Here is a 23,610-nt window from a genome sequence, read left to right on the forward strand (position 1 = left end):
CTGACTACTGGCCCTGAGGCCAAGCTGCTTTTTTTCTGGAGGACTCTGCATCTTGGAGCACCTATGGGTTTTGACAATGGCAGAAGAACCTGAGGAGATGGGGGTCACAATGCCCCCGCCTCTTCGCCCCAGCTGATGACACCACACCAGCTCTGCCCATCAACAGCACCATTGCTCTCTCAGGTCTCACCCTGACCTCATGCTTTACAATTGCAAAAAACCCCATCCCAACCCTGCTGGCCACCCCGTGGCTGATCAGCTCAGCCATAACCATAAGCATCTCAACCTGACCTGCATGCCCTGCCTCCATTTTTGCCTACATCACCTGCTCTCCCATCCTGGCTGTGTCATCATGTTTCTCCCATGTGACTGGTGTCACCCACCTTTGAAGACAGTCCCCACAGCCAGGGCAGGGATGGGGCAGGAGAAGAGGGCTGTGCCCTCCCAGCCTGCCCTCTCCACCAATGCTGAGGAACCTCTTGGCAAAATGAATAAAACAAAACCAAGAAAACTGGGTCCCACAAGACTTCTAACTAGAAAGGCTTTTGGCCAAGTTGAAGAAGAAACTAATACTGAGTCAGTCCTGCACAGAGCAGCCAGTTTTGCTCCCCAGTCTAAATTCTCGCCTCCAGAAACATCAGTGACACCCTCCCCCTCCATGGGTCCATGTGTAAAACCCTCAGAAACGCCCATGGAAAGGCCAGCCTGAGAGCAGGTGCCCAGAACCCTCAGTAGTCCTTGTCACCATAGTCATTGTAAAGGACACTCAGCGTCTGCTCCTCGCACGTCTTCCTGAGGTCGCGGCTGAGCTCCGACCAGTCGAGCCCATAGGGCTTGATCTCGCTGTAGCGGCAGGCGAGGTACTTGAGGGAGGAGCGCTGGAGGCTGATCTTGGGCTCCTGCAGGAGGCCATTGCACCAGCTGCTGAGGTCCCCCAGCTGCGAGAGGATGAGGCCAGCCTTCCTGCAGCGAGGGCGGGCAAGGGGAGATGCCAGGGGGGAAGATGGACAGCGAGGGGTGGCAGGGGTGATGGAGACACCACAGAGAGGATGGTGGGGAGAGCGGGAGGAATGTATGAGGAGAGAAAAGTAAAGACAGTTAAGGACACCACGGGAGCTCCTTGAGGGAGAAGAGATAATGCAAGAACAGCTGCGAGGAGCTGCCAGGACAAGGAGGGATGGCTGGGCTGTGGGGACACACCATTCCCAAGGCAACACTGCAAGCTAAATCCACGTGAGAACAGCCCCTACCCAGGGAAGAGATACCCATGTCTCCACGGCAGTGCTGGACCTGCTTCACTGATTTTGGGACTCACACTTCCCCATCCTATCCCCTCTTCTTCCACCCTGTACCACTCACACAACAAGGCCAGGTTTGCTGAGAGTTTATTAAGGAGACAGTCACAGGTGTAGCTGTGAAAACCCCAGCACCCCCTGGGGTGGACACCACCAAGGACTCAAGTGGCACCACCAGTTGCCAGTGCAGTTACTGGGCCCCAAATATCACAGGATAGGAAACAGAGCCAATAGCAGTGTAGGCAGTGGGGATAAAGGCTAAGAAGTGTCAGGCATTACATATATGGCCAGCCCTGAACAGTGCCACCATGTGTGTCCTCTCCATTAAGTGTCTGTGGCACATATTCAGGAGCTATGCTGGTCATCCATGGCTTGGTGTAGGAATCACAGAATGGTGTGGTTGGAAGAGACCTTAAAGATCATTTTGTTCCACTCCCCTACCCCATGGCAGGGACATCTTCCACTTGACCAGATTGCTCCAAGTCCCAACCTAGCCTTGAACATTTCCAGGAATGAGGCATCCTCAACCTCTCCAGTGCCAGAAAAGCATGCAGTATTGTGAGCAGCAAGCCAGGATACCATTGAGAAGGAGGGAGATTTAAGGAAAAAAAAATCCAAACCAGAATGTCCTGTCTGGCTTGTGAGGGTCTGTATGGAAGGTTGAAGGTGAGATAAAAATTATGATCCACACGGGCTGCAATGTCACAAGACATAAGTACAGTGAATGACACTCTTGCTACATGATTCACAATATTTAGTAACAGCTTAGGAAATGTGTCCTACAGGACACTGTGCAAACCAGAAGGGATAATACACTGGGGCATACATCAAACCCATCCAAAAAGCTCTGAGAGAGCAGTGGAAGTGGCAGAGCGCCCTGTTTCTTTGCATGTGCATTTTGCACCTTCCCATTGTGGAGAACAAGGTGAGAAAAGGCAAATCACTGCAGCAGCAGCTTGTAAAGAGCCACAACCCAGCCAAGGAAGCCTTGAGAGAAGGTCAGGTGACAGAGGCAGAGGAGGTCCAGGATGAATCCATCTTCTGCAACAGACATACAGCACACCCAGGGCATCATAGCCTCAGTGCAGGCTTGTCCTGGTAGTGAGGAAGTGCTAAATCACCAGCCTCTTGTATTGGCTGAGATATTGGAAGAGCACAGAGGATCATGGCCAAACATGATCTAAGCTGTGTTCTTTCCAAATTTGTCCTTCTTAAAATTGTACTTCTAATGTTTTTATCAAGAAAATCAGTTTGTACAGATAAAACACATTGTGTTCATTTTAAATTTTTCTTACACTTTGGGTGATCTCCAGGGAATGTGGCCACTGTGGAGGCAATGGATTAAAATGAAGCATTTTGAAGGTATCTCATGTGCCTGGAAGACCAGACCAAAGTTTAAGTGTCTGATGAGCTGGGATAAATTTCCTACCCAGCTACAAGATCAGTTGGTAGGTTAGAATAGTCAGGGAAAAGAAGATACAGCCCCTCAGTAGCTTTAACTCAGCATCTGCTCAGCCCAGAACAGGCAGCAGTCACAAATCATGATTCTGAAGGAAAAAAAACCCATTCTTACTGGACATTCTTACTTAGGATAAGCAGGGTGGGCTGGTGTGACAACTCCAGGATATGTGTACCAACCAAGAAGGAACATCTGCTGCCTCTCCACACCTCCCTCCAGGCCAGGCATACCATGGGGGAGCTGCTTGACAAGGAATTAATTTACCCCAAGTCCAGTCAGAGCCAATCTTGGCTTTCCTGGAGAGAAAACCTTGGATGTGACTGCAGCTCCAAGGGCCCAATCTGGAGCCACTGAAAGGTTGTCCAGCTCTGCAGCCACAGGACAAGTGCCACTCCAGAGCTCCTATCCAGGGCATGCCAGAGAGGAAAAGGTGGTTAACATGGTGTTGGCTCTGGAGACAGCCACCCAAGCTGGCCGGCCATGGCCAAGCTCTCACGTGTCTCAGTCTCTGCACCTGACACCTAAGCAAGGTGCCACGAGTGCCTGTCCTCCTCCAGCATTACACGTACCCTCACAGGAATGCCTGACATTATCCCACAGATTTTGGCTCAAAGCCCATAGGCACCACCAGACTTCACTAGGTTTTGCTTCAAATCCAACTTCCACTTACAGCTTGCTTTTTTCTCCATTATGCAAAGATCAGGACTCTCTGCAGCCCTTCTTGGACCGTGAGGGAACGGCTTGCTTTCGCAGCCTCAGACAAGTTATCTGTGCACTCACAACAAGTTATGCTTCTTCAGTCCAGCAGCCAGCACTGCCAAGAAGGGAGCTGAGTGTGCCACAAATGAACAGAGTAGGAGGTGTCCTGGATGTGTGGAGGAGGAGGGACATGGTAGAGTCAGTCGCGTGGGTCCGCATCCACGACTTCAAAGGAGCATCAGCAACAGTCAAACAAACACTGTCTGCTGGCTAAATAATGTCATCTGCAAGTGATTTGTCCTGTCACCACCAGTCTGGGTGCTTCGCCCTCGCAGACGATCAAACAGGAGGTCTGCTTTCCAAGATTTGTCATCACCAGAGCCCGCTGCAGCTGCCTCAGTGCCTCTTTCCAAGGAGCGCGAGCTGCAAACACTTCATCAGCGACTTGCGTCATCCTACCCTGATCACTCCAGCATTTCCAGAGGGTGCAATTAACCCTCTGGCTCGTAGATTCACACAGAAAATGGTATCATTTGGGTAATTCAGTGGCATTTTTGGCTGCTCTGTGGCAATGCCTCTGCCTCGTGGGGCTCGAGGAGGCAGCTTCCACCCTGTGTTCTGGCTGGTGCTCGCTGGGGCAGAGAGCAGCAGTGGCAGCACTCAGCCTCAGTGATGGCAGCGGCTCTGTGACGACTCCAGTCTGTCACGTAAGGAATTTTATGTGCTCCTCATGCAAATCACCACAACAGATGTCAGATGGTCTGTGCAAACTGGGGCTGGATTTCACATCTGGAAATGGAGACAGCAGCATCACCACAGCTGGGATCAAGACAAAGGTGAGACTAAAGTCCAAGCCTGCTGATCCCACTGGGTGTCGGGGGAATGAGGCAACCCTGGGCAGAGGAGCTGCTGGGAGCCTCTGCCCTAAAAAGACCCCATGTGCTGCAATGCTGCTACTGAGCTTTGAGGTTATGCCTCAAAGAGTTCACATTTCTCAGTACATAAATGGGAAAAGGGAAAAGAGAAGAGACCCCACCTCTACTCCAGGGCGTGGATGGCCTCAGAGTTTCCCACCAAAGCTGTGCCAGGAGACAAGTCCAATGCACTAAGTGCTAGATACACACAAGGCACAAGCTACTTGCTGAGTCTCTCTGACTGCCTAGAAGAAGTTTGGAGGACACAGAATGTACAAGGAGAATCTCCTATCCTCAGCTAGAAGTACACAAGTGATCACCTGGAGAAGCAGGGCTGGAAGACAGACAGTGGTGAGACCAGCAAGAGGAAGGTGTGGGGCACAGTGTAAGGCAGAGGCCATGAATTGCATACACAGGAGCTCTTGTTGATGTACATTTGAAAGCAACCCTGATTTCCAGATGAGGTCACAGCTCTGGTTGTTTGGAGGCCAGATGCTATGAAACACCACTGCAGCACACGCAATCTCTCAGCCCAGCCTGCTAAACTGACTAGAAATATCCACATTACTGGGAAACCACACCTAAAGCAGATGTTGAAGGACATGGGGAGAAGGAAACATCTGGCTATCTCCACAAGCCTGGGACATTCTCAGGCAGCTGGAGGGGCTTCAGCAACCTGGAGAAGCCTGAAGAATGGTGCTTACTCAGGCACAAAGAGACTATTTTAGACAGGAAGAGCTCAGCACTGTCTGAGCCTCCTCCAAAACCTGCTGTGGCAGCTCAGCACTCCCTGGGCACCAAAAACACTTGTGTCACCCCCACACAACCACAGATGTGGATCAAAAGTCTGAGATCTATCATCCATCACGATATCACAAGATTTGCTGAAGAGATGCATTCCTGATGACCACTATCCCTGAGGGACAAGCCTGCTGGTGGGGGCAGGCCTACCTGCTTAGCCAGCTCAGCTCTCGAGCCTACCTGGGCCCCAGCTCATCCTCACAGCGCCAGGTGAACTCCCCAAAGCTCTCGTAGTGCTGGTTGTAGTGGTAGAGGACTCGGTGGAGACTGGGGGAGCCCAGGTCCAGCAGGGTGTTGTAGGCTGTCTGCTGCTCCTTGCCACTCGTGTAGCCATTGAAGAGGTTGTAGATCTTGTCTGCTATTTCTGGGCAGAAGGACAGGGGGTGTTCAGGGAGGTGCAAGGAAAGGCATGAATAAAGCCCACCATGGCTAAAGCTCAGTTCTAGGGAAGCCAGGACCAAAACCAAGATTTGTCTGCTGAGTTATGATTTACATCACATCAGGACAAGGTCCCAACAGACTAGATGGCATTCCCTGGACTCAGTCCAAATTAGCTTCCCACAGTTTGGTCTAATTAAGAAAAGAAATGGGTGATGCCATCAGGTGGTGTTATTGAAACACCATTTATTCACTTTTGTTTTCAGAGAGGACTGTGCCTCCTGCAGCCCCCCATCTCAGCCCTCCACACCATGTGGCAGCTCCTGGGCCACTGTGGGTGAAGGAGATGTTACAGCCAGGACACGAGACCTGCACAGGAACATGCTGGAGGAGGCATCCAGCATGTTTCTGTCCCAAGCATCACAGTCCAGCACCTCCCTCCATCTCACCTTGAGCTTTCACATCATCTACTACAGGGCAGGGCGTCTTGACCGTCACATCACTTGACCTGGAACGTCTTCCTGTGTTGTCAACTCCCCAGAGCGTGAACCTGGACAAGAAGGGGGAAAACAAAGCTCTGGGTTCCCAAGGCCACATGGAAATACAGGCAGCACCAAGCAGGATCAGGATGTCAGCACTGCCACAGGCATGGTACAGGGCACTCACATGTAGGTGGTGTCAGGCTCCAGGCAGCGGATGATGAGGGAGATGGTGGAGGAGAGTCTGTCAGGCACTTGGGCTGGCATGGCACAGGGGGACTTGGCACCAGAGATGATGTCATCCACAAAGCTCAGCACTGTCTCTAGGGAGAGAGGGGAGGATGTGCCACTGGTGATGGCACAGATGACCCTGGGACCCTGGCTCAGTGTGGAGAACCTGTGCCTGCTGCCACACTGCCAGTGCCAAGGGGGAACAAGGCTGAGGCATGAAGTTGGTGTAAAGCTGGACCCACTGCTCTTCCAGAAAACCTCACCCCCATGGTATGGAGCTGCCCCTTTCTGCAGCATGGTGGGCAGGAGAAAGGCTGCTCTCTCTTCTACAGGATGTTTGTTTTATTGTGGCATCCCCTTGCAAAGACAAAGACTGAGGCTCTCTTCTAACATCTCCATCCCACTCTCCCTAGAGAACCCGGGGAGTCCCCACTCACCTGTCTCCACCTTGGAGTGGTCCATTCTGTCGGTGACTTTCTCTTGACGGAGGAGGTAGTCCACAATCTGCACCCCAATGGGGGGCTCCGAGTGGCCCCACTCCAGTACCACCAGCGTGCTGCTGGGCTCATGTACAGTGGAGAGACGCAGACTGGGGGACAGTTTTTGCATTACTTTCTCATAACAAAAGGGATTCAAAGCCATTAACTCACAAGAGACAGCAACCTCAGGAGATAAATTACTCCCCCTCCCTTTCCCCCAGTTTCTGGGCATGTTGGTCCAAAGGACTCATTCTCTAGGGTTGCTTTATCAATATGGATCCACGACCAGCCCCACAGTCTTCAGCTGAACTCAGAAAAGACACTGCAACCCTGCACTCTCGATTCCCAGGTCACCCATCATTTTGCAAACCTGCCCCATAAAGACACACAGCCCTACCACCTCCTGCCACCGCACTGCTGGCCATCACCACCTCTTCACAGACCCATCACACCAAAAAGCCAGGCTGGGCACCTACATTGGGTGTGGGAGAGGAGCACAGGTGGGCAGCCCATCGGCCCCGAAGGCACTCGAGTCACAGCGGCACCAGTCCTCGATGACATCCCCGCTGCCCGAGCACCACAGCAAGCTCATGGTGGCCTCCTGCAGGAGCTGGGAGACAAGAGAAGGGGTTGAGCACCAGGCAGGTGAGCTCCCATCCCACCACCACTTGTGTTCATCCATCCCCTGGTGGGTTCAGCACAGTCCATCCACCCTGCAGAGCAGGGCTGGCCAAGGGGCAAGGGCTGCCACGGCTGGACATGATGCCATCTGGGCAAGCTGCCTCCAAAGACAGCCACAATGCAGTCCTGCCACCCCTCCTGCCCACGTAGCTCCTCACCCGCTGGGTCTGGTTGTTGGTGACCAGCTCGTAGAGGGGGGCTGCTTTGGTGACCTCCAGCAGGATGGGCTCGGCTGGCACCTCGGAGCTGGAGGAGACGTGGCAGAGCGGGCAGGAGGAGGGGCAGCGTCCGCGGCTCTGGCACTCCATCCGCACGCCGGCTGCCACGCGCTTGGTGCCCGACTCGGAGAGGCTTGCGATGTACTCGGGGAATGTCAGCACCTTGGGGTCCCGCTCCCGCTCCTCTGACTCATCCGAGGGGGAGTTGCCTGCAGAAGGGGGGAAAAAGTGACACCAGGGTGGGCTCCAAGCCTTTGATAGTGCAATATGAGGGGGCCAGAGCTCTGCCTTCCACCCAGGAGAGAGGCAGTGCTTCTGAAGAGCTCCCTGTATCCTTTTGCTCTGTAGGGATTAAATACTTACTGGTCTTCAGAGGAGGAATCTGGACTAAAAGCCCACCCTGGCTTCTGTGACTGCAGGTCCTCTGGTCTCCCTGTGCCTCAGTTTCCCCAGCCCCATCCCTACAGCTGGACTGGGACAGTCCAGCCTTACAGTGGGTCCCCACGAGAGGGAGCCTCCTTCACGTGGCTGGGGACTCCTGGAGGACCTGCCTAGGCACCTTCACCTAACTCTGACTCCCCAACAGAGACCCCTGCCAAACCACTCTCCTGAAAAAGCCCTCCTGGCCCTACATAGCAGGAAATATTTTGGCACAAGAGGAACAGTCCTTGCACAGAAGTCAAAAAGGTAAAATCTGCCCATCACTGCTGTGCCCTGGATAGCACACCAGGCAAGCCTTGCCATGAAGAGAAACAGTGCTTTTCACACAAAATCCCTGCCAAAGGATGTCCCTGGATTTATACAGAAGAAAGAGGGGCCTAGAGGGACCATCCTTCAGCTTCCTCCAACCCCACCAACCATTGAAGATGGTTGGTGGGGTTGGAGGAAGCTGAAGGATGAGCAGGCAAAGCCTCACCCCCAGGGCAGGCTCACGCCATCATTAGTGGTGACCTGGTATGTGGGGAACCACCATGGACCACATCCCTGACTCAATAGGAAAATCTCCCTATAGCAAGGATTTGTGGAGAAATGGGCCAGCACTAGCCCATCCTAAAGACTACTGCAAAGAAAACAAGTCTGTTCAAACAAAACCTGGGATAAAAGTGTTGCTCTGCTCCCCCAGGAAGCTGGAGATGGATCTCTAGGCTGGCTGTGAACTGCAGCTTAGCAGGCACTGAGGAAAAGCAGAGGAGCCAGGGAATGATTTGTCTCTTGCAATTTCTCAATCGATATCCAGCCCCTGACGTTTGCAAACAAAAAGCAAAGGAAGGAAAGTGGCAGGTGCCAGAGTGAAACCTAAATGTGATACTGTGGGTGGAAAAAGGCTGCCAGACCTGAAAAGCCTCCAAGCACGAAAATCAAAGAGGAGGAAATTGCAGGAGAAAAAAAGAAGTACTTGCAATCAGGAGGTGCTACATCTGGAGACAGCCTCCAGCCAAACAGCACCCGGTCTGTGCTTTCCCAGGTGGGCTTGTGAAGAAGTCCAGGCTCCAGGAGCCCTGACCCCACAGGATCCAGACTCAGGCTTTGAAAGAAGCCCTTCCCTCACAAGCACCCTGGGGAGATAATAAGTGTCTCTGTGGCTGGGACATAGCAAGAGAAGCACCAGAGGCTGGTGCCAATACTGAGAATTATGAAGCTTCATGATGGAAATGATGTGTCCGTTGTGGCACCTGTGAGCTCCAAGCTCACACTGCCTGCACCTGGGAATTCCTGGGCAGCAGCAGCAAACCAAGGTCATCTAAAAAGCAGCAGCTCTGCTCAGCATGCCCCATGCCCAGGCTTGGGAGCTGGCTCTTGTTTGCTGCCCAAGCCTGGTTGCTGCAACCCACCATCCCCAGCATGGGCAGGAAAACGCCTACAGGCAGCTTTGCTGAGGCCAGCAAAGAGATCACAGAATCACAGAATCTGAGAATAGTTTGGAATGGGAGGGACAATAAAGACCATCTCGATCCAGCCTCCTGCCATGGGCAGGAACACTCTCCACTAGACAAAGGTGCCACAGACCTGAGGACAGATGGCAGCAGGCAGGAGTTAGGCTGCCTCAGCTTTGGTAAAGCTGCCATTCAAAGTGGGCACGACCTCTTCCACAGGGGATCCATCACAGCTCACTGCAGCCAGGGCACTGGATGGGATGCAGCAGTGCCAGAGGCCCTGTGCACCATGATGAACCTCCCAGCTCCTAACTGGTTCCCTGGCATTAAAAGAATTCTCCCCAGGAGAAGGAAACACATTGGAGGGAGAAAAGTCTGGCTGCAGGATGCAAGTGGAAGAGAATAGAGATGGCAGAAACAAAAGAAAGGAAAGAATAAGATTAAAGGCAACAGTTAAGTCCAGAATGAGGCAGGATGGCTCGGTGGCATCGGTGCACTTGTCTTTCCCTGGGGCTGTGGATATTGATCTTTCTTTTTGGCCTGGCCTTCTGCAATCCATGGGAATCCTTTGGCTGGCTTCAAAGGGTGTGAGAGCAGCGTGTGAGACAATGACGTGGTCCTGACACAGGCTGGGCACCCTCCAAAATGCCAAAAGCAAACCTCACTTCCCACTCCCACGGGGTGGCTATGAGTACCCTTCCAAAGGGTAAGCTCCTACCTTTGCTGATGTCCTCATACTCCAGCCAGAGCTGCCTCTGGACCTGCCTGTTGGGATACCAGATGGAGCAGGACTCCTCAAAGCCGTACACTGCCTCTTGGATGTAGTGGTTGCCAAACTGGTCCAGCAGCGCCACAAAATCTCCACGGGAGGTGGCTCCATCCAGAGAGTGGAGTGCATTGCTGAAGGCTGGGAAGGAGATGGAGGAGATGCTCAGTTCCCAGAGTCCACCAAGCCCTTGCTAACCCCCTACACACTCACAATGGACAGCCAGCCTTTGAGCCCATCACCTCTCAGAATGTCTGCTGGTCAGAGTGACTCTGAGATGTGTGCAGGTCTCTTTTCCCAGCCTGGCAGTCGAAGAAGGAGTCAGAATTCTTCTGTTCTCATTCTCAAGGTTGTTTGTTTCGTATCTATAACATTCTTTCTCCAACCCACTGAGGTCTGTCTGGCAGGTCAGGTTGAGGCACACTGCCCATCCTTGGGGCAGTGTTAGCTTTGTATACTAAAAACTATGTGTACTTTATTTACTGTAACTTCCCAATACCTATCACCTATGTTAGACAGTGAGTTTCTACTCTAAACCAATCTAAAAATGCCACCATGACCCAGAACATGGAGGCTAAGAAGAAGAAGGAAAAAGGACAGGGCATGCCCACATTCCTCCATCTTGGGACACCAAGCCCCCATTCTAAAAACCTCAAAAATCTATTTTTCACCCTGTGACAAACTAACTATTATTCTACTTAAACTTTCTTGACTTGTAATTCTCCATACAAAGGTTGGTAATTTTCTCCATGGGTCAAAATCAAAGGCACAGGGTTCTTGGGCTCTGTGCCAAAATGTCCAAGCCCCCTGTCAGAGTCTCAAGTCCTCCAGGGCTGCCAGAGGAATTTCCTGGGTTCCAACAATCACCTGCCAGCAGAAGGCAATGTCACCTCTTCCCATTCTTTCTCCCCTTATTCCCCATGTCCCTGCACACTTACCCTGGGAGATGGTCATCTGGTTGAGCCGGACGTGGTACATGACAGACTGCACCTTCCAGTGCTGCAGGAGGGGGTACCCAGAAACCTCACTGAAGTTCACCATCCCTGCCAGAGAAAGGACACAGGGACTCAATGCCACTTCTGAGCAATTCCTCACCTTGGGGATGGTCTTAGCCCTTCGTGCCTTGGGCAACACATCCAGCAAGGTGGAAAGAAACCAGGGAAAAGGGTTCTGTACACACCACATGCCCCTAGGGAGGCATTCAGAGCTGAGGGTCAGGTAGTGCCCAGCAATTAAAATGATGGCTTTGAAGTAAAACATGTAGGCTTGTTTAATTTTGCTATCCAGGACTCTGCACTGGAAGATAATGAGCCTCCTCCTGCACCCCCCCTCCTGCTTCCTTCCCAGTGCCCACTCCCAAGGCATGCCCAGGTGTGTTAATTATGTCACTAATGAGAGCTGTGCTTTTTAATGAGCTGTTAGCAGGCCTGGGAGCGGTCACCGTCATGCCACACGTGCCCAAGTGCCACCAGCCAAGAGACCCTGGGTCCCCTTCGGCTGGGACTGAGCTGAGTGGGCAGCAGATGGGCAGGGAAATCACTTGCCTGTTGATGCTAATGTTCCCTCAGGACACTATGGCAATGCTGGGGCTGAAGAGGACCCAGAGTTTGTCCTTCTCCTTCAAAGACATCCTGTTCTTCAGCCATTTAGCTGGGAGTTACAGAAGCCAGGAATTCATGGAGACCTGGGCTGGGCAGCCACTTACTCCTGCCCAAGGCACAAGGCAGCTCAGCTTCTATGAGCAGAGGGACAGAGAGGCCACTGAGCCTCAGACAAAGCCCCAGCAAGGGAACTGAAGGGTGCTCATGGCTCTGAATTTGGTGGCCAGAGCACCCCCAGAGTGCCACAGCAGGATGCTGGGACAGGCACCTCCTCCCTCTCAGCTCCAGTGCTACACAGCCAGCACGTCACAGCAAACTCTGCTGCTAAGAGGCACCCAGCAGGAGTTCAGGAGGATAACAGTGGGCAGCCCCCACCCTGTAAGAAGACCTGAAGACAGAGTATAAGCAGGATAAGATCCTTTGCCTCCAGCACCTCTCTCTTCAGTGCTGGCTGCTGCCGACAGCTTCAAAGCCTTGCTCTTCCCTGCAAAGTGTTTATGCAAAACCAGCCCTTCCTTACTCAGCAGCTCTGCCTCTCGTGTATTCACAGTGATTTCCAAGCTTCTGACAGAGAATATTTTAGTTCTTTTCCTTTTTCCCCCGTTTTTTCCTCCCTCTAAATCAGCCACAAAGCCAGCAGAGAGTGGGAAATGAATAGCATCATTTATTGGCTTTTACCTCCCCAGAATAATTGCCAGTGAAATCCCAGTCCCACTGACACTGCTGTGATGCTGAGGCTGTGGTGGCAGTGCCTTCCTTACATCCACATAACCATGTCACAGGCAGGAGAGCCCCACTGGGAGGCAGGTGTCCTCCAGCACCTCCAGGCAGGGTTGAGCATCCCTAAGGAAGCAGGAATGACCCACCCATCCAGCTCTCTTGGGGAAGCTCAGCCCCCAAGACCCACCAGCACCCTTCTCCCTGCTGAATCTGCCTGCACCTTCATTGCCATACATCCTGTCAGGCAAACCAGCATCCACCAGACCCTGGATACAGTCCATGGGGGCTTCCCAAAATCCTCCTGGAAGCTCTGCCAAACAAAGGAAATGCACAAGGTCTCCTCTGAGACAAAAGCACCTTGCTGGCCACATCCTGTGCTTAGCAGCTCCTCAGTGTCAGGGTCATTTCAGCCAACAGTGTTGCAGTAAAGTAGAAAAATCATAGAGAAAGGCTTCATAAAATCAGGCCTGCTCTGGAATCAGTGGCTGGCCTTGTCAAGCTAGTACTTTGCAAGTTCCCATGTCAGAGCAATCCTGGTGGGCACAATTCATTAACATAACAAATTATTCCTGGGTAAAAAAATTACTTGTACCTGTAGAAACTGTTTTTGCACCACTAGATAGAAAAATGAAAACTATCTTTAACAAACAACTGTCCCTGCATCTATATAGTGAGAGTTTGAGTGACCAATCAATACAGGATAACAACTTGTTACCAAAAAAGTAATTGGCAAGAAAACTACTGACCAATTGGAGTCACACACAAGGTCTGTAAAACTGTATAAAAAGGAGTTATGTGAATAAAAAATGGCTTTTTTCCACCATGAAGAAAATGGAGTCCTGAGTGATAAACAGCAACAAACAGCAAGGAAAAGAAGGCTACTTATGAGTACTGGCAACTTGGAAAAAAGGCAAATCCTTGAAGGCTGTCTAGGAAGCCATGATAACCTATCACTCACAGCCCATGATGCTCTGGTATGGCAATCCAAAAGATTTTGATTTGGTGGCACTGGGTTTTGAATGCTTCACTGTGTCAGCAAAGAAATCAAAGGTAGTTGGAAAATGTCACCGACATGTTTTATGAAAAATCCTTTCCTTAGGATTTTCCCCTCCTGAGAGCTGAGAGGCCTCAGGAACAAACTGTAAACAATTCTTATCTGCTGCTGTGGAATGCAACGGGGGGAATCTGTGATTGGCCCCGTCAGACTGTTTGCAATTAAGAGCCTATCACAGTTCACCTGTCCAGCTGGTCTCGGTCTGAGAAGACTTGTTTTGACATTCTATTCTATTCTTAGCATAGCTTTGTAGTGAAATCCTTCTCTCTATTCTTTTAGTATAGTTTTTATATCTTATATATCATATAATAATAAATCAAGCCTTCTGATACATGGAGTCAACTTTCTCGTCTCTTCCCTCATCATGGGACCCCTGTGAACGGGGTAACAGGAAAACCTTTTTTGCCTTCAAATAAAAAAAAAAAAAGAAGAAAAATCCTTTTGCAAATGCCCCATATATTTGATGGATGCTTGAGCTTTTACACTCCACAATTAATTCACAGCCTTTGCCTTTCCTTAATTTTTAATGCTTTTCTCTTACTGAAAAAAGGGAACCAACCTCAGCTGCTGCTTCCTTGATGTGCAGCTGAGCACAGGGTGCTAAAGCCAGACTAGATATATCCCCCAGTAGATATATCCTGTGGGAGGTTAGGGTGCTGAGCTGGACATGCTGGCAGCTGCCTCCGTGGGAGAGACACGGATCCAGCTGGACTCACTCACCAGTGAGGAACTCAGGGTCGGGAGTGGGGTCAGAGAGCTCCTCTTGGCACTGGTTCTCCAAGGGCACCGTGGCCACCACCAGCCCATCCGGCAGCTGCTGCTCCAGGCCCCGGGCAAAGTTGTTCTGCCTGGAAGTTAATTGCAGAGAGAAGAGCAAGGTTGGAGGACAGCAGAAATGACTGCGAGCAAGTAAAAAAATACCTGGTACTTTTCCTTTCATTCAGAAACAGATTAAAAAGATGTCTACTCTTGATGGAAAGCGTTAGACCCACCCTCCCCACCAGCCCCTCCATCTTCTGCAAAGCAAAGCCAGACGTGGACGGACCAGGCAGTCTTCTACAGTCCAGCCCCAGGCTCCTTCCACGCCTTCCTCGAGGAGGGGATGCTGAGGTCTGACCTTTCTGGGGTCCCCTCCCCAGGTCTGCACTCACCTGAAGGTCCCTTTGAGCACCTGCCCTGGTGCCACCTCCTTGGAGTGGTTGTTGTAGCCGTAGAAGAGCTCCCCGAAGAGCGTCTGGTTCATGGGCAGCTCGCGGGGCTCGCCGCAGTCCCCGGCCTCAGGGCACGACTCTGAGATCAGCTGGCAAGAGCGCCCATCTGCGCCCAGCTTGTAGTCCTCAATGCACCTGGGAAGCCAGCACAGGGCCCACTGTCAGCTGCAGCCCCCCCAAACACCAAGGACAGACACAAGAACAGAGGAGACCCCCTCCACCCCAACCCTACAAGCTCAGGGTGGCAGCAGCAATGGACAGCAGCACTTTGGGGGTGTCCCTGTGGCCAGGGAGGGGATGATGGGTCACTTCTCAGAATCTCTGCTGGTCAGAGCGACCCCAAGATGTGTGAGGAAGTCTCTTTTCCTATCCCAGCAGTCGAAGAAGGAGTCAGAATTCCTCTATTCTTGTTCTCAAGGTTGTTTATTGTTTCTTATCTATAATGTTTATTGTTTCTTATCTTATTCTTTCTCCAACCCGCTGAGGTCTGTCTGGCAGGTCAGGTTGAGGCACACTGCCCATCCTTGGGGCAGTGTTAGCTTTGTATACTAAAAACTACATGTACTTTATTTACTGTAACTTCCCAATACCTATCACCTATGTTAGACAGTGAGTTTCTACTCTAAACCAATCTAAAAATACCAACATCATCCAGAAGATTGAGGCTAGGAAGAAGAAGGAAAAAGGACAGGGCATGCCCAAATTCCTCCATCTTGGGACACCAAGCCCCCATTCTAAAAACCTCAAAAATCTATTTTTCACCCTGTGACAAACTAACTATCATTCTACTTAAACTTTCTTGACTTGTAATCCTTCATATAAAAGTTGGCAATTGTTTTTTCCATGGGTCAAAATCAAAGGCCCAGGGGTCTTGGGCTCTGTGCCAAGGTCTCCGAGCCCCCTGTCAGGGTCTCAAGGCCTCCAGGGCAGCCAGAGGAATTTTCTGGGTTCCCACAGTCACTCACCCACAGAACATGAGGATGTTGTAGAGCAGGGGGTCCTCGGGCAGGGGGACCATCTGCTGCAGGCACAGCTGCTCGCAGCCCCCGTTGAAGCCGTCGGAGCAGTCCACACCCACGTGCCGGTCGTAGCAGCCCGTGCCATCCTTCATGGGGCTCAGTCCTGTTGGGCACTGGTGGGGGAAGTAGGAGGTGAAAACCCATGGGATGGTATCTGTCTGTGGGGCTGAGGTGGAGGGCAGGGTTCCAGCATTGCTCTCCACCAGGAAGTGCTGCCTGAGCAGTGCTCAGGGGCTGCAGGAAGGACAGCAGCACCATCCACAGCTGCAGAGATTCCTCCTGCACCACTTTGTAGCCCTCAGGAGTGTATCCCCATAGGTGGGAGCCCCCCAGGCCATCCCTTACCAAGGCAATGTGCTGGTATCAACCCCACTCTCCAGCAACCCAGCTCCACTGACTGACAAAGCCGTACTGCCCTTTCCACACCCACTTTGTCCCCACTCTCACAGCCTCTTCACCCCAATGGCCAGCTCTGGTGACACTGCAGCAGTGCACCCCAGTCCCACAGTTTTGGGGCAGAGCAGTTGTGGTGGTGACACACACATGAGTGATCTGGAGCCTCCCACAGAACCAACAGATGGACTCTTATTGCCTCGTGTGTGTGTGTGCACCCAGCAACAGAGGAGCTGCCAGCCCAAAAACATCTTCCTGCTACAAAATCAACCTCAAAATGTGCACCCCGAAGTGACAGTAAGGGAGGCAGGATTCCCTTTGTGGCCTGCCCTTCCTTGCTGACACCAAGGGGGACTGCAGGTGCCTGGGGTCACACACCACACAGCCCGTGGAGTCCAGCTTGCGGTCCGAGATGCAGCGGAAGTTCTTGCTGCAGCCGCCGTTGTCCCGGGAGCAGTCGCGAACGGGGCCGAAGGAGTCCAGCAGGACCTCCAGGCTGTCGAAGGAGGACGAGGTCATCAGCTCTTCCCTGTGAGGAGGAAGAGGAGATGTGTCACTGCTTCCATGAGATGCTGTGGATGCATGCATGACCGTGGCTACTGCATGGGCTTTTCCAGAGCTCAGGCTGACGGTGAACTGGATGGCAGCCAAGCTTTTAGGAGGATGCAGGAGCTCCTGAGATGAGGAGGAACACTGCCAAAGGCTCGGCTTTGCAGGACTAAAGAGGGCCAGGTTCATGGTTGTACTAATCTCCACCTGCAAAACGTGGGATGGGGATGCCAGCTCTGTTTGCTGAAGCCCCTCCTGAGCTCCCTCACCCTGCCATGGCACCTACCTGACCTCCACTGCATCCTCCATCACCGTCATGTCAGTCTTGCACTTGGCTGAGGGGTTGATGGCCAGCTCAGCTGGTGGGATGACGAAGCTCTTGCTCAGGGGCAGCCACATGCCCTCCCCCAAGGTGTAGGTGAACCTGCCAGGGAGAGCAGCAAAGGCTTGGACAAAGGGAAAAGCTGACCCTGGAAGGTTGTTTCTGCCCAAATCCAAGCCCTTGAGCCTCCCTGCTCATCCTGCAAGGATGCCAGCCCAAACTAAGGTGTGTGGGCAGGGTAAAGTGGGGTGGCTCCTCCAAATACAGCCAATGATTCTCAAAAATTGCATGTAACTTCATTTTTTTTAAAAAAAGGCACTTTCATTTTCCATAGAAACCCTCCTTCAGAGCCTAAAACTCACTCTCACCGTGGACAGAGAGGAGGAGCTGGCTGCTGGGTATCCAGCGCCCACATGAAGCTGCAGGGACATCTTCCCAGCCATGCTCACATGTCCCCAGGAGGTGGCACAGGACAGCTGTGCTCAGCCCTGCCAGCTGGGCTGCCTGCATTCCCTGAGTTCTATTTAAGTCCCAAAATGTGCTGAGCAGGTTGCCTTCACCACTTACCGAAAAATCTTGTCAGAAGGCTGCTCGCCCAGCACCAAGTCAAAGCCACGCTGGAAGATGGTGTATGGCCAAGGCCTGGAAAAGAAAACCAGGAGCATCACACCAGCATCATGTCCTCACAGCTGCTCGCAGCCCAAAATGCTTCCCCTGCTCAGCCCTCAGCTCACATGCAGAAGGGTCCTGGGGTAGGATGACTCCGAGGGTAGCCAGGACAACACAATAAAATAGCCTCAGATCTGAGATCTTAATTTTGGGGTCCTACAACATCAGATTCTCGTTCCAGCTCCAACCTGCCAATAGGCCAGTGGTGTGTTGCACCTGTTTTTTTGGGGTTGGATGCACTCCAGCCATCCTCACATCCCTTCATGCTTGCTACCACCTGCCTGGTCCTCTTTTAGGCATTTGCATCACAGCTATTGAATTGCAAGAACAAAACCAAACCACAGCTGGACCCTCTCCCTGTGAGGTTTTGCCAGGCAGCACATCAAGCCTGGGACCCCAGTTTCACCACCTGCCTTATTATCACTTTTGAGTTTCACTGTTCCAGGCGGGGCAGGTTTGCAAAGGGAGCTGGAAGACAAGGTGGAAGTATGGAGCCAAGCAGGAGGCTGGAGAGTTGGTCCATCCCTGCTATCGTAGATAGCACAGGGGGAGGAGTGATGAGCCACTAAGATGTGGAGGCTGGTGCCTTTCAGTGGGACACCCATGGCCATGACACCTTTGGGACACAAACCCCCAGCAGCACAGCCCTGCTGGCAGACCACCACTTGCAGAGTGAGACAGACAAGAGACCCAGCCACGGTGGGCTTTGAATCAGGCAACATGAACCCCACTCCCAAACCCTGAAACTCCAAATCCCCTTTGCAAGAGCTCAGAGCTGGGGAGAGATTTTCCATCCCATCGCATCACTGCTGCTAAAATTCAGAGTCAAGAGTGTCAGGTGCCAGTGACAAGCACAGGGATTTTCTCTCGAGGCAATTACAGCTCTCCTACACAAGCAGTTTAATTTCTAATCTGAAGTTATTTCAGCAAGGACAAAAATAATAATAATAATAATAATACAAAAATCCTGCCTGCAGGATTACAGCATTCCTTTGCTGGGATACAATGCTGTTTTCCTGTCTGGTCAGCTGGGAGCTGGGGATTACATTCAGCCCACAATCGGATTGCCTTGAATGAGGTCAGCTTCATCCAGAAAGAGATGTGCTCCTTGTGTCTTGCCAACACCTTGAATGCTTCACTCCCCCACCTTCCAGTGCTCCTGCAGATGGGTTTTATTCTTGCTTTTGAGGAGCACATCAGGCTGGGAACAAAGGCAGAGGCTGTATAGAAGCAAGGCATTGTTCCCCATCAATTCAGGTGGAAAAGTGGTTGTGGAGAGCTGCTCTTGGCCTGCAGCAGAGCTCAGTGCTGGGGCAGGTGCTGTAGATGCACAGGGACTGCCAGACCTCTGCCTGGTAGCACATGTGGACACACCCAGGACATGGAGCCAGTGTATTTGGACCCTCCTGGGAGATCGAAATCAGCACCCAAGCCATGTTGTGTCCACCCAGGAGGCAATTTCCAAATGTGGCTAAAATTCCTGCAATTATGGAGTCCCAGAATGGCCAGGGTTGAAAGGGACTTTAAAGATCTTCTCATTCCAGCCCTCTTCCTGTTGTCTTCGATAACTCAAGTTCTATTGTCTTAGATACCTCGAGTTCTATCATCATCATAGCACGAGGATCTCGTATTATCAGAGCTTCATACCTTCTTGATGTTCCTCACAGGCAGCTCCTCTACACACTGACTTCTCCAGGTCCTGGCAGTAATCTGACTCTCCTCACTCCTCTTTCCTTACTCTTATATAGCACCAGTTCTTATTGATTGCAGGTGTGGCCTGTTAAGATCAGGCCCACCTCCAATCTTCAGCAACTGACCCAGCTGCAACTCACTGGGGGACAAGATCACACTCTACATCTTCCACTAGACCAGGTTGCTCCAAGATCCATCCAGCCTGGCCTTAAACACTTCCAGCAGCTATAGCTTCTGTGGGCAACCTGTGCCAGGGTGTCACCACCCTTAGAGTGAAGGATTTCATCCTAGTATCTAATCAAACCTGCCCTCTGTCAGTTTGAACCCATTACCCCTTGTCCCAATGCTACATGCCTTTGCAAAAAGTGATGATGGCTCTGATCCAGGGAAGAGGTTTCTGTACTCCAGGAAGGGAGATGTGTGCCATCTCCTCAGCCTGCCACACTTTTCCCTTACTTAGGGTCAAAAAAAAAAAAGCCCCTTAAAAGCAATGTTCAGCCTTTAGCTACATCCCTACATGGCAGGGGAGAGTCAGGGTTGCATGGCCTTCGGAGCTCACAAAGAAAAGTGGGAATGATCAGCAGCTCTGCAGCTGATCAGGTTGGATTAAATGGGCCAAAAATGACAGCTCTCGGCTTCTTGCAAGCCTTGGCACTCAGGTAGGCATCTGGAACAACAAAATGGGGAATTACCAGGGCACCTGAGAACCACCACATTCCCCACACTCAACCAGCAAGTTCCCAAGGCCAAAGTGCTGCCAAGTGGATCCCCAGGACAATCTTAAGCCTTTCAGCTTTTCTAGATGGACCATTATCTGGATGCTTTGCTCCACATTTGGGCTTGAGTGGAAGCTCACAAAACACCTCCTAAGCCCTCCAAACCTGGCACTGCTGGCAATGCTTTGAACCAGCTCAACAGAGCCCTTGCCATGCTTCAATTGCAGCCCCTAGGGGAGGAGGCCAGACTGACTTGTAGCATCAAGAACTGTGCTCCAGCTTGTCCCCACTGCCTGCAACACTCTTCCAGACAAGATGGGTGGGGTGAGGAATAAGCCCAAAGCTGGCAGGATGTGGCCACCACGAGCTAACCTGGAGCAGCTGGAGCTGGCAAGAGGCTGGAGGGGCTGCAGGAGAGGGTCTCTGGAGAAGGCACAAGAAGCTGCTGCAGGGGAGTGTGACTGAGATGTCACTGGAGGAGAAAGTGGTTGGTTGTTACACACTGGAATAGGTGACTTCAGAGCTGGTTCCCTGGCCTCCTGTGCTTTTCAGGCTTTCCAACCAGTGCACAGCACAAGGATGGCCACGCCAGGGTGAGGAGACCAGAGCATCCCTGCTGCACCCAGGACCCCAAAGTGGGGACCCATGTAGACCCAGAACCACCCTGAGAGGAGCAGTGGATTTGTCTTTCCAAACCAGCTGTGGGTCTGCTGGCAGATAAAACCAGCACTGGGAGACAGAAGAAACAATGGAAAGGATTCCACTGATTGATGAATGGGAAAAGATATTTGCTTTTACAAATAAACTTTAGGTTTGCTGATAAATGAAATTAGACATTGAAAGATGAAAGAAACAATGGAGAAGAAAAAAACCCTAAATTCCATAAGAATTAAAAATGAAAAGGGAGGGTTGTACATGAGAGGGAAATCTTTGGTATCAGGCATTTGGAAGTCTGTACCTCTCAAGTACCTCAGAAATGGGGAAAGAGAGAAGGGAAATGAGGCCAGGAAATTGGGATAAAAAGGAGGCTGTGTCCTCCAAAAATTTGAGAGATCCCAGGGGAATGCCCCATGGCCTCTCCCTTTATTCCAATAAAGCCAGAAAGGTCTCCTCTGTCTCCTTTTTGGACATGAACCTCTGGTGTTTGTGGGTTGATTTTCCTAACCACCCTGCTGGCAGAAGAGCAGAGAGCAGATGCCACCCGGGCACAGAGTGACATCGGCAATGGCCCCGGCAGCTCCTCCCCAGCTCCGCTCGGGTTTCAGCTGCCGGTGCCTCTCCCCCTCCCGCCCCTCCCACCCTGCTATTCCCAGCAAGCAGCTCTTTATTAAAAATGCTAATGCCGGCACTTTCTCCCTGGGCTGCCCGTGAATCTGCCGGGGGAATGAGGCGGGAGGAGGAGGCGGATGGGTGGCTTGGTGAAAGGATGTGAAAGAAGCAGGAGCTTTTTATCAGGCTGTCCTTCAGCTTGCAAAGCAGTGGCTCACCGCAGGTGATGGAGAGAGGCAAGGGGAAAAAAAGAGATGGAAAAAGGGGTGTGGGGAGAAAAAGAAGAGAGAAAAATAAAGACTTTAAGCAGGAAAAGTGCTGTACTTGTCACTTCAGTGTGTCCCTCGCTCTTCTGTGGGATGGGATAAGAGGAGCAGGTGCCGTGCCAGGATGGGGATATGGTGTGGGGAAGGGAAGGGAAGGGAAGGGAAGGGAAGGGAAGGGAAGGGAAGGAAGGGAAGGAAGGTAAGGGAAGGTGACGGGCAAGGTGAAGGGACAGGTCAGGGCAGGAAGGGCCGTGCCGTACCGCCCGGCCCTGTCCGGGCGGCATTGGCCTTCCTTGCCGGACGTTCCTTCACTTCCTGTCCGGTCCATGGTCAGGGAGCTGGGCGAGCAAGGCACAAGCTGATGCACTAATTCGGGCCCTGTGCTGGAAAAAACATGTGCAAGGCTGCGGGTGGGGCAGCAAGGCTGGGGTGGGACAGTCTCCCAACAGTTACAGCAGTCTGAGAGCACCCAGCCTGGCAGGTTCACCATGTCAGGCCACAGTGAAGCCCACTGCAAGTTGAAAGAGCCCATTGAAAAAAGACTCCTTCAATGCAGAACACCTCAAATCTCCACGGGGGAGGCTGAAAAGTGCACCTTGGGGAGGGGAAAGCCATGTCTGAGATGGATCCAAGGGCTGGGATGAAAAAGTACAGATGCAGGCAGGTAGCAGTTTATTAACTAAAGACAGAATGTGCTGATTTGATTTTTGGCCAAGCCGTACCACAAAAAGAACGGCAGAAATTTGGTCTGATGAGCAAAGATGAAGCGTGGCTGGTAGGATTGCTAGAAACTGCATCCTGCTCAGGGAACATTAGAGTAAGAGTGGAAAAGCAGCTAATTAACAATGCATATCAAAGCAGGGAGACAGACTGTGAGCACACAAACAGCACCAGACAGATTTGTTTAAAACAGGCAAAGAGCAGCACACCCTCCCCCCCCCCCCGACAAAAGAAAGGAAAAAAAAGCAGCTGATCAAATGTATCTGCTATCTGTGATCAAAAAGATCTGAGTTTTTGAAAAACTGAAGACTTAGGGTCCGGACACGTTGGGTAAAAGATGCAGTGTGGAGGCGTGGATCTCAGTCTGGTACCCAAAATACACACACACAACACAAAAAGCTTCTCCCTGCCATCACCAATACAGTACAAAGATGAGCTCGCCTTCATGAGCAAAATTAGATGCTACTGAGTGAACAGACACTGAGCCAGCTTGTCATCACTGTAAATAAAAACAAACCCATGGCAAAACTATCTAAACCAAAGGGTTGAAATGAGTTTTCAGATAAAAAAGCCACCCAGGGAAAACAGAGGAGGTCAGATGCAGAACACATCACTCCCAAGTTTGTCAAGGGATTTGGCAAATTCTGCTTTGTTGACCAAGGGCCAGTGTGGTTTCTCTGGGGACTGACCTGTGGCAGCAGCACATCACTCCAGTATTGCAGGGTTCAGAGCATATTGGACAAACAGTAGTCAGAAATGTTTCAGGCACAGCTGATCTCACCTTGAGATGGGGGGAGAGAGCAGAATATTTGCAAACATCTCTTTCAGGTGAGCCTGCAGGCCACCTGGTTGGGCTGGAACTGGGAGTGAGCTGATGAGCCCAACAAAAGACAGCACAGCACTCAACCTCTACCCCAAAAAACAAATAGCAGCTAACAGCTACAAGTTATTCAGGTAAACAGGCTCTGACAAGATGGTTCTCCTAGGCTAAAGAGACTTCATCACTGTCATGACCTTGTGGAGGCCAAAGGTTCATGCAAAAAGGACCTCCACCATCACAAGCCCTTCCAGGCAGAGCTGCACTAAGCAGCACCTGGACATCAGGAACAGACAGCAGAAAAGGAAAAAAAACCTC

General features: G+C 51.7%; 1 protein-coding gene across 2 annotated transcripts in view; it reads right to left on the bottom strand.

The window, feature by feature from the left end:
* Positions 1-202: 202 nt before the first annotated feature.
* The window catches only part of ASTN1 (astrotactin 1), a 58,229-nt gene continuing 34,821 nt past the window's right edge, over positions 203-23,610 (bottom strand). Inside the window, exons 9-23 of one of the 2 annotated variants that reach the window (XM_050977584.1) lie at positions 17,711-17,785; positions 17,108-17,245; positions 16,651-16,801; positions 15,826-15,992; positions 14,801-14,995; positions 14,370-14,497; positions 11,213-11,317; positions 10,227-10,415; positions 7,575-7,843; positions 7,212-7,345; positions 6,694-6,845; positions 6,213-6,348; positions 5,996-6,096; positions 5,349-5,532; positions 203-963 (exon numbers count right to left, since the gene is read on the bottom strand). In XM_050977584.1, coding sequence (XP_050833541.1) covers positions 729-963; positions 5,349-5,532; positions 5,996-6,096; positions 6,213-6,348; positions 6,694-6,845; positions 7,212-7,345; positions 7,575-7,843; positions 10,227-10,415; positions 11,213-11,317; positions 14,370-14,497; positions 14,801-14,995; positions 15,826-15,992; positions 16,651-16,801; positions 17,108-17,245; positions 17,711-17,785 — 2,359 coding nt within the window. In that variant the 3' untranslated portion in view covers positions 203-728. Of the gene's footprint in view, positions 964-1,640; positions 5,533-5,995; positions 6,097-6,212; positions 6,349-6,693; positions 6,846-7,211; positions 7,346-7,574; positions 7,844-10,226; positions 10,416-11,212; positions 11,318-14,369; positions 14,498-14,800; positions 14,996-15,825; positions 15,993-16,650; positions 16,802-17,107; positions 17,246-17,710; positions 17,786-23,610 lie in introns of those variants that run through there. The other variant, XM_050977583.1, reaches the window with a different exon arrangement.

The sequence above is a fragment of the Serinus canaria genome, chromosome 8, assembly GCF_022539315.1.
Source record: "Serinus canaria isolate serCan28SL12 chromosome 8, serCan2020, whole genome shotgun sequence".
NCBI lineage: Eukaryota > Metazoa > Chordata > Aves > Passeriformes > Fringillidae > Serinus > Serinus canaria.